Genomic DNA, 12,536 nt, shown 5'->3' on the forward strand with positions numbered 1-12,536 from the left:
TCTTTGAGTAAAAGAAAGAAGTTGGCAGCATGAGTTTACGTAGACTTCAGTCTACTTCCTCAGATACATTTAGTGGAGTGGAAACCAGGGTCAGACATACATATGCCATTGGTAAGTGAGGATGTCAATTCAGATTCAAAATCCTTTGTGTATGGAAATGAAGTCCAGTTTTGACTATGGTTGTTAGTAAACAAAGACATTGGGAACTAGCCATTGTGTATGGAAATGAAGTGACAGTTTGGCTTTAGAAACTAGCCTGTAGGTAGGGTAGGAAGGATAAATGAACATAAGATGCCCCCCTGAGGATAGGGTGAAATAGTTTTAAAATGTGTGTAGTGAGCCAGGAAGCCATTATCCTTGTTCAAGCCATTGGTGAAGGACTGTAGTTTATGGATGAACTCCAATTCTGTTGTTTCTCTTTCTAACCTACCTTTGTAGTTCATTTATTCAAGCACTGCTGTTCTGAGATGGAATGCCCAGGGAGACTGAAATGTTTTGCCACCAATTTTTGTGTATTCCCATTAGGTTGTTGCCTACCTAAGACAACTACATTCAAATAGTCTTGAATGACAGAAAACTCAGTTAACTTGCAATCTCTGTAGAACAGTAAATGTTTGGAACCATAGAGGGTCATTAAGATGCCATTGTTGGATTTTCTTCCCCCTCTTTCAGGTTTATGCTCGAATGTCAGAAGTCCTGGGAATAACAGATGACAACCAAGTTCTAGAAACATTTATGGCAAAAATGTGAGTTTGTATCTAAATTATTTTCCATGGCAGTGTTTCTTCTCAAAGGTTTGAAACATAAACATTGAATATAATGTAAATACATTATTATTATTATTATTATTATTATTATTATTATTATTATTATTTAAATTGAGATGTGATGTTTGCATGCAGTCCATATACACTTCAAAGCTTAATCCAGTAGGGGGCTTCCACTAATGGAATGGTGAAATCCAGTGGAACAAGAGGGAGAAGCAGTCCCATTTCTTACTGCAGCCCCCATGTCCCCATGACTAGCTGTGGAGAGCTGGGAAGCTCTTTGGAAACAGTTTTCAAGCAATGAAGGGAGCTGCAGAAGGAAGGGAAGAGTATTCCTCAAGTTTCATGACAGAGCTTGATTGTACTGATTCCTCCACTGGTTAACTGTTTTCCTGGTCATTTTTTATCTTACTTTAAATGCTATTCATAAAATATTGCAAGGACAAAAATCCCTCCTGCAAATTCCCTGCTACGCTGAGTTAAGTCCTTTCCTTGAAGAACTAAGGCCCTGTGCAGACCGGCACTTTGGGCTGGCCCGGGGGCAGAGTCCAGGCATAGCATCTACACAATGCACAGCACCACAGAGTGCACGGCGTCACAGCGCTCATCTGGCACAATGCAATGCCAAAGGAGCGCTGTATAGCCACGGCTATCACGCCCTTTCCAAGGCACAAAAAGGAGCCGCTTTTTGTGGCTCCTGTTTACACCTTGGAAAGGCCAGATTTGGGCCTCAGTGTGCAGTTGCCGCAGTGCAATCTGGGTGAAAAGGGGGGGCTGGAGGCTGCCCCTAAGAGAGGGATGTGAAAGGTAAAAAGAACTTCTGAATCTCTTTGGGGCTTTTTAAACTCTCATCCTGGCAGAAGGGATATTGTAGAACCCCAATATCACAATTTTAGAGCCCCAATATCTTTTTAGAACCCCATTATATTTTAGAACCCAAGTATCTACCCCCCCCAAAAAAAATCATATAGAATTAGAAGTACAAAGTATGCTTTTTAGGATATTGTGACCTAAAACATTTTAAACAAGTTCCTTGAGTTTCAGTCACCTGCCGTGTACAGGGTTTTATTTAATGGCCCCAAAGGAATTGAAAAAATTATCCTTGTAGATTGTAGAACAACTACATAGTGCTATCCATGTAATTTTTTTGTCCCTAATACTGTAATGTGTATTGGGAGAGAGAAAAAAATCTCTATACTAATTTGTGGTTGCAACATGAGGCAGAAGAGCTTGTGTGTGTTCGCATGGTAACCAAACCTCTTTCCTGCTCAAAAGTGAGTTAATAGTAAGTTCACATATGATCACAGGATCCTTTCCAGTGATATCATGAAAAGCAGGGATCCCTTTACATTACTGAGCTTAAAAGCATACATTGGCCTATTGCTCATGCTGGGGATGAATCATGGACAGAATAAAGACTTGGAGGAACTGTGACATCATGTCTCAGGTCAATGTCATTTCAAGACAACAGTATTCAGAAGAGATTTTGGATAAGAGGGTACAGTGGTACCCCGGGATACGAATGCACCGCGTTACGAAATTTCCGGGGTACGAAAAACCTAGATTTAAAAAAACTGTTCCGGGTTCCGAAGGATTTTTCGGCTTACGAAGATTTTTTCGGCGCGTTTCGGCGCGAAATTCAAAAGCCGCCGCTAGCCGCTAGCGGCTTTCCAGCGGCTTTTCGGGTTGCGAAATGTATCGGGTTACGAACGGCGCCGCGGAACGAATTAAATTCGTAACCCGAGGGACCACTGTACTTGAATTTTGCCAACAGGAAAAAAGAATAGTTTGTAGAGTCTCTAATAAACTGACTGCCTTTCAGGACAGGTGAATTAAGTTGAATAGTTTTGAAAGTAGCACATACTAGGAATAGAGCTAACTATTAATGGCCAGATGAGTTGAGGTTAGAGGTACATAACCCATTTCAGTAGTATATGTCAAATAAACCAGGAAAATGTGGCATGAAATTGTGATGCTGCTGCAGTGCTAATGCCTCACAACTTCTGAAGGGAGTAATTTACTTGGACCACAAGAAGCTTGCTTCGCTTGGAGTGCAGTGACAATAGATGATCCTTATTTCCAATCTGGATGAAATGTAGTGGAAAACATTATTTTCACCATCTTTGAACTAGCAGAAGGGCTGCGGCACACTGTTAGATCTAAAGTAGTACAGCGGGTAGGAGAACCTACAGATGTTGTACCACCTGGTTGCAAGGACCACTGCAGTACCCAAATAAAACCTGTGATGACCTAGAGTGCCATATACAAAGAATGGTCCTTCACTAAGGAATATTTCCCTCAGTAGAGGCTACTTTGTTATTATTGTAAAAAAAAAATTACCCCATAATACCATTAATGCTGCATGTTCCTATAAATAAATCAAAATTTCTCTTTTCCTTGAGGATTTATGTCTGCTTTCTAATTGTTTGAATTTGCAATAAATTTCTTTAAAGTTTAAAGTAACCATTGTAATATTTATGTTCATTACAATTCCTCCCCCCAAAAAGAGTGGCTTGTCATATTCTTATGCCTGTGAATTTATTTTCTTATTCTGGACATGTGGATTTTGTAATCTGCATCAGACATGTAAATCTTTACTTGTTTAATTTTTACATGTAAAAATTAAGAATTGCATGCAAGAATAAGAATTTGAAAAGGTTTTTCCCTTCTGAATGAATTATTGGAGTTTTTGTACATTTCTGATGGTTTTTCACATTTTGAGACTTTTTGTAAAAATAATATAAACTCCTTCCCACAGCCATTGTTTTTTCTCAGAACACCACATTTTTGCATAAAAAACAGCTTTCTTTTACATGGAAAAATTCTTGTTGTTTGAAACTCTTGGGATTTTTTCACAAATTTTTCACATATCGCCATGTGAAATATAAATCTTAAACCAGCTGACTTTTCCCTCCACAACAAGATGTTTCAATGCATTTCAGTGGGTGAAGACACATTTTCCCATCAAGAATGAGAAAATTTCCAAGTCTTCTTTACTTTGGGCCGAAACAGACAGCCCGGAAAGGGCGAATTGGGGCCGCCCTGGAGCTGTGGCAACCACGTGCTGCATCCCCAGTGTGTCGTGTTGCTGACTCAAATAGGAGCAGGAAAGAGCTGCTCCTATTTGAGCCAGTAAAGGGTCGCTTTTGGTGGCCCCACCGCAACCCCAGAGTGAGTTCCAGGCACTCTGGTGGCGTGTGACATGTAAACACCATGCCCCCAGAGCGTCTTGAAGCTGTCCCCATGTAATTGGCCAGGCCGACTTCTGGATATCTTGGGGGCATGTGGTGTGTAAACTCCCCACTTCCAAGCTGCTCGGAAGGCTGCTTTACCAGGCCGTCTGTTTTGGCCCTTTCTTAATGATGATGTTCTTTGACTATACTATTATTTTGCTGACTTGTATTCCTATGCTACCACACCATAAATGCATCTGTGAGTATGGGACGTTTTTATTGCCTAAAGTACAGTGGGGTCAGAAAATGCCCCCAAATCACTCGGTCCATGTTCTTTTATTCATCTGGATGAGTACATTTCTTTTTAGAGGTCCTAAGAGCATTTGCAACTTGCTCTATTAGCACTGATCTCCCAATTGTAGTTGTCAATCATTAAAATAATTTTATGTTCCTTATTCACATATTCTAAATCTATTCATTAATCAAATATAAATAAGTTTTCATAATATCAAAACTTCATCATAGGTACCTTTTCCTGGACAACATGCTTAGTAACTTAGGGGCAAAGCAGACCACCTCTTTATACCAGCTTGGGGAGGCATCAAAACGTAGTGTTTAGATGCCATGTGTTCTGATGCCGCCTCCAAGCTGGTATCACGCCACCTGCCCAACTGCCCAGCAAGCAGCTTTGTGGCGCTCTGGCAGCGTGTCATTTATATGCCTTACGCCACAGGAGTACCGCAAACCCACAGTGGCAGAAAACCCAGCTTTTTGCAGGCTCCAAAAAGAGCAGTATTTTGCCACTTCTTTTTGTGCCAGCAAAAAGCCGAGTTGGGGGCACGGCATGCGGTTGCTGCGGCCTCAACCTGCTGTTCAAAGGGGCGGCATCAAGCCACCCTTCAGGGCCATCTGTTTTGGCCCTTATTGAATCCTACTTTCATTTCAATGGCTTTGTGGAACTTTTTGATTATGGTTAATTATTCCCAACAAGCCCAGCAACTGAACTAGCCTGCCCTTGATTAATTATATTTAATGTGTATATTTAATTTATATCTCACCTTTCCACTAAAAAGAATACTTAGGGAAGCTAACTAATAAAGTGCAAAGGAAATATGACTATCAATTAAAACATGCCATTATTCTAACATGTCAGCTAGAATACATTACAACAAAACAATTAAAACTCAGTAAGACATAAACATAGGCTGACAATAATAATAACAGGCTAAAATATATCTGTATATACATAGTACCCCCCCTTAAAACAAGATTAAACAGTATAAGACTAAAACTAACATTTTAAAATCCAAATAATAACCATGGGCAGAGTTCGATAAATTGGGAAGTCTTTTTCGTGGCTGAGTATTTTATTCTGGGAAGGCCTGCCGGAAGAGATCCGTTTTAATGGCTCTTTTGAAGCTCTCTAGATTGGTTATTTGACGGATCTCGTCCGGCAGGCCAGTCCATAAGTTGGGAGTGGCTGCAGAAAATATCCTCTGGGAGGTTGCCGTCAATCTGGTCTTTAAGAGCTGCACTAAATTCCTCCCAGAGGATCTGAGTGTACGGGGTAGATTATATGGAAGCAGGCGATCCCTTAGGTTGGGCCCAATGTAGGGCTTTAAAGGTGATAACCAACACCTTGTACTGTGCCCGGAAACTAATAGGCAGCCAGTGGAATGACTTCAATATTGATGTTATATGGTCACTCCTCGCTGTTCCTGTGATCAAACTAGCTGCCATATTCTGTACCAACTGTAGTTTCCGGACTAGGCACAAGGGTAGCCCCATGTAGAGCTTGTTGCAAAAATAAAATCTTGAGGTTACCAGTGGATGTACTGCAGTTTTGAGGTCACCAGAGGGTTTTGTGACAATGTTTAAAGTCTTGCTTTGGAGCAGAGACTGCTTTGATCACCTCAGTGATTGCACTCTGGTTTAGAATCAGGATGGGGGAAATGTGCCCCTGTTCATTCTTGTGATCCACCCCATGGCATTCAGTATCTTTGACCATGGTATTCTTTTGAACTACCTAGCTAGATTGAGATTTGGGGGCACTTCTTTGAAGTTTCTCCACTCCTTTTTGGAGAGGCTATTTCAAAAAATTCTACCTTGGAGTTTCTGCTTAACCAGTGCGAACTTTTATTTAGGTGGTGGCCGGCACCCGTCCCTTTCCCTGATGGATTGGGGCCTCAGCTGCCACAGCAGCAGCACTGAGGCCCCGATCCACCGCTTTTCCAGGCCACTGGGAAGCAGCAAAAGGCCCCAAGGACACCCCGACAGCGGCGGGGAACACAAACAAAGGAAGGAGCTCCGTTTTGGAGCTCCTTCCGGCATCGCTGAAAGGGCACCACAGGAGCCCTTCAGTGGCGCCAAGATGTCACGTCCACGCCACCCCATGTGGAGGAGGCGTGACCGTGACGTTGTAATGGCGACACCCATGTGAACAGGGCACCACCATTTTGTATGTACTCTGTACGTACTCGGGTTGTGGGCGTCTAAAAGAGACGCCCCCGGGCAACCCTAGTATGTACGGAGTACGTACGAAATGGCCTGTCTATACAGGGCCTTACTGATCAAAATTGATTATACCAGTTGCATTGGGTTGTCAGTCTTATTAATAAATGTAAACTTTATTTTTAAAAAAAGATAATGGGGCTTTTTATATTGATATTATTGATCTCCTTTCACAGGTGTTTGCTTTTATTTTCAGATAACCTTGCTGTGCACATGTAATGTCTCAAATGATGAAAACAGTCAGATAATGATAGCTATGCAATGAAGTTATTATTTTTCCATGAATCTTAGATTGTTTAAAGAATCTGTTTTTACTTTTATTCTAGTCAGCTTTTTAGACTGATTGCTCTGTTGATAGTTATATCCTTGTAGAACTCTAGATGTATTTTCTTCTAGGTGTATGCTCTGTGTCTGTATGAATAAATGAGTCACATCCTTTACTTCACAGATTTTGAAAGAGTAAAGACAGCTAAAGTTAAAAAGCATGAATATAGTTAAGGAACTCAGCTGATTAAATGTCTGAAAATGAAACACCTTGTTTCCTTCTTGTATGCTTTTTACCAGCAATTAATCTGTGATTTGTAACTCTTTGTTACTGAATCATCACATTCAAATGCACATAGGCATTCTAGATAACAGGATCCACCAGTTGCTTCATCACCTTGGATAGCTCCTTTAGACTAAGCAAGGGAAGGATTCACCACCTCTCATTGACATCAACACAGACAGCCATCACTGAGCACATCTTCTTCCTGCCAGTAGTATGATCACATGGAGCATGATCTCATGCATGGAGCTGGGTGTGGTATTGTAGTCAATAGGGAAATGAATGGTATACTCAGGTTTTTTGTATTGGAATGTTGATAACCAATAATGCTTGATTCCTTAAGCCATAGTTGAACCAGTGGGGCTTGGGAGTAATAAGTAATGAAAATTCCCACAAGTTTGTGTTGGATTATGAATCTTTGAAGATAATCAGTTGGACATACTTCTGCAAAAGTTTAACTTTTAAAAGAATGTTTTTTCTTTGTGGTCTCTGAATCACTCAAATGCGTTAGCGTGTGCCTGTGCAGTGCATCCCCAGAATCTTCTAGAACTATTACATAAGCCCTGCCCACTCTCTGAGCAGCTTACCACCTTGCTTCCTACCTAGACACTGAGTTCTTTTTTGTCCGCCGCAGCAGCAGCAGCAACTCAGGTATATTTCTGAGTTTAATTTTCCTGTCAGACTTTGATTTCCGTGTTTGAAATGATCTGTGTTACATTTTGGCCTTGGTGCCTTTAAAAGGAGCATTGTGATTTCTGGCGAAAACCCAGTGTTAAATAGCCACTTGCTTTACCTTTTGTACTTGGCATAGGCCCGTTGTAATGCAGAGGGGAGGTTAACAGTACTACTGTATGAGCAAAGCCTATCAGAGGTTTCTTGGGTGGTTGGGAAACCATCTAATCTGACAGATCATTAGCTTCTTGTTCTCTGCCCTACCTTGATGCTCTTTGGTTCCCACCCCATGGGCATAATGGACTGATTGGCTTTCAGGCAGATTTACATGGCACCTACTCCTACACTGACTAAGAAGCATTGGGTAGAAATTAGGCTGGCATCACTAATAGCCACATATCATCCTGACATTCTTGTTTGAGGAGACATATTAAGGGCCTATCATCGGTACCAGCTCTTCACTCCATATGGAGAAATCAAATGAAGTCGGATTCTCCATATCCTGGGCCTTTAGTCAAAATATTGGTGTGCAGGAATGAAAAGGGGAACCAGCAGTCTTTAGAACAGTGGTGGGGATGAGGATTACATTAAACTTCTTTTCATGTCCCTAGCATGGCCTCACTGATTATTTTATGTGTTGGTGTCTCCTACTCTTTGCATGCCTGTGTGAGTTCACTACCTTACCAGTGTCTTTTGCTAATAGTGGCAACTGAGAAACATGTGCGAGGCTTGGGCAAAGAGCATTGATCTGTGGCTGAGAGCGGCACCATTTTGGGACAGATTGGACCAAAGAGTTAGAGTACATGGGTGGGAGAAGTGGTGACAAAAAGGAGCTTTCACATTTGGGGCCCTGCTTGAGCTTTGTGAGATTTGCTCAGACTTGGCTAGCAGGTTGGAGTTGGACTGCTGCTCCTGCGGTCCTACTATCTCCTATCTATCTCAAACAGCACATTTTCTCTTCCAGTATTCTTCTGTAACTACCTGGATGTTCATAGGGTGCTAACCGCTAGAGTTATTTCCTCCTTCACTGGCCTATGAAGTAGGGACAGCCTGTATCTACACAGTATCTCTATAAGTGAATTATAGCAACTTATCCATATGGCATATGAGCTACTAGGCAAGTGCCTTCCACCCAGGTGAGAAGTCTTTCAACTAGGGTGATTGCAGTCTCAACTACATACCTGAATGGGATTCTTCTGCATGACATCTGCAGAGTTCCCACATGATCTGCAGTGCTCACTTTTGTCTCTCACTATCCCCTGGACTCAAGGTTACAGATGGAGGTAACATTTGGGATGGCTGTGCTTTCCTCCTATGTGGAATAACACTCCTTCCTCCTATGGTTAGTAGCTTGCTAATCTTCCATTTGTATGATTGACAGAGACCTCAAAGAAGGAGGACAGGTTGCTTACCTGTAACTGTATTTCTTCGAGTGGTCATCTGTGAAATCACACAACCCTGCCCATTCTCCCCTTATCATGTCATGCCTGTTTACATCCTGGGCTGCTGCTTTCGTGTCCATGGAAGTGAGGGTTTAGGCTGGAAGCAAGCTGGTAGTTGTTGAAGGAATGGGCAGCACTACCACCCAAAGACTTATGTAATAGCTTTATAAGAATCTGAAGATGCACTGCTCAGGATCAGGATAACCCATTTGCATGATTTCACCAATAACCACTCAAAGAAATACAGTTACAGGTAAGCAACCCGTCTGTGAATTCACAAAGAATGCCATTGTGTATATGTATTTACATCTTTGTAAAACTTATATATCTCTCTCTCTCTTTCTGTTTCTTTTTAATTATAGTGTTACAAATCTTAAATACTGGGGACGATGTGAGCCTGTAATTTCAAGAACTCTTCAGTTTCTAAATGATCTTTCAGTTGGATATCCTTTTGATTGTATATCACAGGTCTTACCCCTGGATTATTTAGGAGACAGTTGAGGATGAGTTGTTTTCTTGATCACTTTTTATGTTAAACAATTTAATACCTATGGAGATGCATAATATTTAAATATTATTCTCTTTACCTGTTTAATTAATAGTATTTTAAAAAATCAATTTACTTTTTTTCTTTTATATTCGTATAAAAGTTCTATTTTCAATCAGATTGTATCACTTAGTAGAATATGGAAATGAAACTGAAGAGAACTAGTTGCTTATATCTATATATAGATTACACCATTGCAGTTTGCTTTCATAACTTCATAACCTAACCCTTATAGCGATTGCTGTTAAACACCTAGGCTCAAAGTGTATTACTGTATTACCATTTTAATTTTTGTTGGCTGATATTTTAATAGAAAATTGGTAGGTATCTGTTCTGATATACTGTTTCATTTGATCTATTCTCATGGGCTAGCGGTTGAATTAAGATCCTGACTAGTGTCCAGATATTTCGAACTCTCCCCCCCCCCCCCAATCTTTAACCCTTGGCCATGCTGATTGGATTTACTTTTAGTCCAAAGGCTATTGGGGCAGACTAGCTGGCATGAAATTAAGCATCTTTCTGTTTTCAGGAACTAATGTGGGTTGTGGAAATTTATGGTTAAGTGCTTTGTTATTTTTGTTGAATACTTGGTGTTTATATGAAAGGAATTGTCACTTTCATGTGACAAAGACAGAACAAGAAGATATTCTGTTTCAGTGCTAACATGTTAAAAGGGTAAAAGTGATTGCTTTTTTTGACGTTTTCTTCTGGTACAATAGTGTTCAATAAGCAAAAGGTCAACAAGAAATTCTGCTTTAAATACTGTAACTTTGTTAATACCTAAAGCTAAGAAAGCATTCTGTTACTGAAGCTTGCAATTTCTTGTGTTAGATTATTTCTTTATTGGGGTTGGGGCAGATTAATACATTTTGATCAAAAGCCAAATTCAACAGCCATGATTCTGTTTCAAAGTCTATGTTGATTATCTTTAGGCATACTTAATTACCTAACAGAGGTTCTAAGGATCCTCCTAGTGAATTGCAAAGATGAGGGTGTATATTCATCGTTTCCAGTCTGTTGGCCACCGTTTTGTATTCCATATTTGTTGACATATATTAATTAGTTAGCACTAGAGTTGCTTCTGTCTGTGTGGATTGTTCAAACAGTAAAATACTGTTCCTGGTATTTTATTTTTACCAATTTCTCTTATAGCAGCCTTCACTTTGCTTCTTAGAATTTGGGATTCATCTTCATATGGTTCATCGCTCCATGTTTCATTCATTTTTTAATCTCTTTTATACAGTGTACCCTCCCCTTACGCGGGGATCTGTTCCAGATCCCTCCATGTAAGGGGAATTCCACGTGTGCTGAAGCCCCATTGGAAGTAATGGGATTTGTGCTCATGGTGCGCGGTAGTGCATAGTCTGTGGCACGTGCCCCATTATTCTTCCATGGTATACAACGGGCTCTTCTGGCACGGCTCTCAGCCTATGCTGAAAGCCGCATATGGCGCGCCTGCATAAAACACGGGCATGCTGTATAACTCTTCTGTGTATTGCATCCAATGTCTCTTGATTTCTTCTTGATCTGTAGTGTGTTCTTTTTCTTGTCATCGAACATTCCTGGCCTTGGTTCGAATTTCTCTTTTCAGTTCCCAGATTTTGTGGAAGAAGTCTCTCATTCCTCCTTTTTGGTTGTCTTCTATATCTTTGCACTGATCATTATAACAGTTCTCTTTATTCTTCTGCAATAGTCATTGCACAGTTGCATTCATGGTTCTGGATCTTTTCTACCCTTTTAGACACACTTACTTTTTTTTGTCCTGTCTAGCTTTCAAATAAGGACTTTCAAATAATAAGGACTTCCGGTCAGGGCATGGCGCCGAAATAAGCAAACTCTTAGTGCTGCTACAGAGAGTTGCTTGCCCAGCACAGATCAGAGCTGTTGTTGACTGCTCAGAAGCCTCCCTGCTATGGGAAATTCGGATGCGTGCTACTGGGGTCCGATGCCCACTTTCAATTGAAAGAGAATAGCCACTTTTTAGATACCAGTGTCAGTTCAAGAAACTGCTCATCCATTTGTCCGATTCATCTTATAGTAGAACTGGACAAATGGTATCCTTTGGGAGGAACCATAGTTTAGTGGCATTTCTTTTGCAAACTGAAGATTCCAGAGTCAGTCCTGACATCTCTGGTCAAACAAATCTAAAGGTAGAAGCACTGGAAGAGATTCCTACAGTAGAAAATGGTGGGATTGATGAACAGTGACATGACATGATATATATTCCCTGCTCCACTGGAAGCAATGAGAACTGTAAAGCCATGAGAAATGATATAATGGAAGTTGTTGTTGCTTTTGTTCTCAAACTGGATTCAAGAATGCTCACTGTTTTGTTTTGTTTTTCTTCTTTTTTCTCTCCCAGTATGTAAGGCCCTCTTGGTTGTAAGTTATTTTACTGTATTGGGAAACAGGCCATGATATCAGACAAGCTCCTGGTAAAATCAGGTTTGGATTTGTTAAGGAGGTGACTTTCAACAAATATGCAACATTGAAATGAACAATATTTTGAATAAATAAAATGTGCTTACCAAGCGTATTAAATATAATGACCCAAATGTCTGAGATACATGTCATTTTTCCCTCAGCCTATTTGGGAGCAGCATGGTACAGATAACTGAGATGCTGTTTCACTTTATTCTTATGTGTTAGTATTAGTTACGTTTAAAATTGTGTTTTTTGCCAAATGAAAAAAGAATTCAGAAGTATTAAGACACCCACTTTTGTGCTGGAATTTAATATGCAACTTTTTATTGGAAAATAATCGTCCTTGTCTGGCAAAATCCACCATGCAATATTTCTGTTAGTAGGCATAATGTAATAAAGACAGGGAGGGCTATTTATCACAACAAATTTTGAGGATTTCAGGATTCTTTTTAT

The 12,536-nt window shown here is 40.4% G+C and overlaps 1 protein-coding gene across 2 annotated transcripts in view; it reads left to right on the forward strand.

Moving 5' to 3' along the window:
- RANBP17 (RAN binding protein 17) overlaps positions 1-12,536 on the forward strand; it is a 253,220-nt gene that overhangs the window by 131,812 nt on the left and 108,872 nt on the right. For both annotated transcript variants that reach the window (XM_089477831.1, XM_089477830.1), the window contains exons 15-16: positions 673-746; positions 9,475-9,555. In XM_089477831.1, the coding sequence (XP_089333957.1) occupies positions 673-746; positions 9,475-9,555 (155 nt within the window). The remainder of the gene's footprint in view (positions 1-672; positions 747-9,474; positions 9,556-12,536) is intronic.

This window comes from Sceloporus occidentalis, unplaced genomic scaffold, assembly GCF_023333645.1.
Source record: "Sceloporus occidentalis isolate IW3139 unplaced genomic scaffold, rSceOcc1.0.p SCAF_12, whole genome shotgun sequence".
NCBI classification, from domain to species: domain Eukaryota; kingdom Metazoa; phylum Chordata; class Lepidosauria; order Squamata; family Phrynosomatidae; genus Sceloporus; species Sceloporus occidentalis.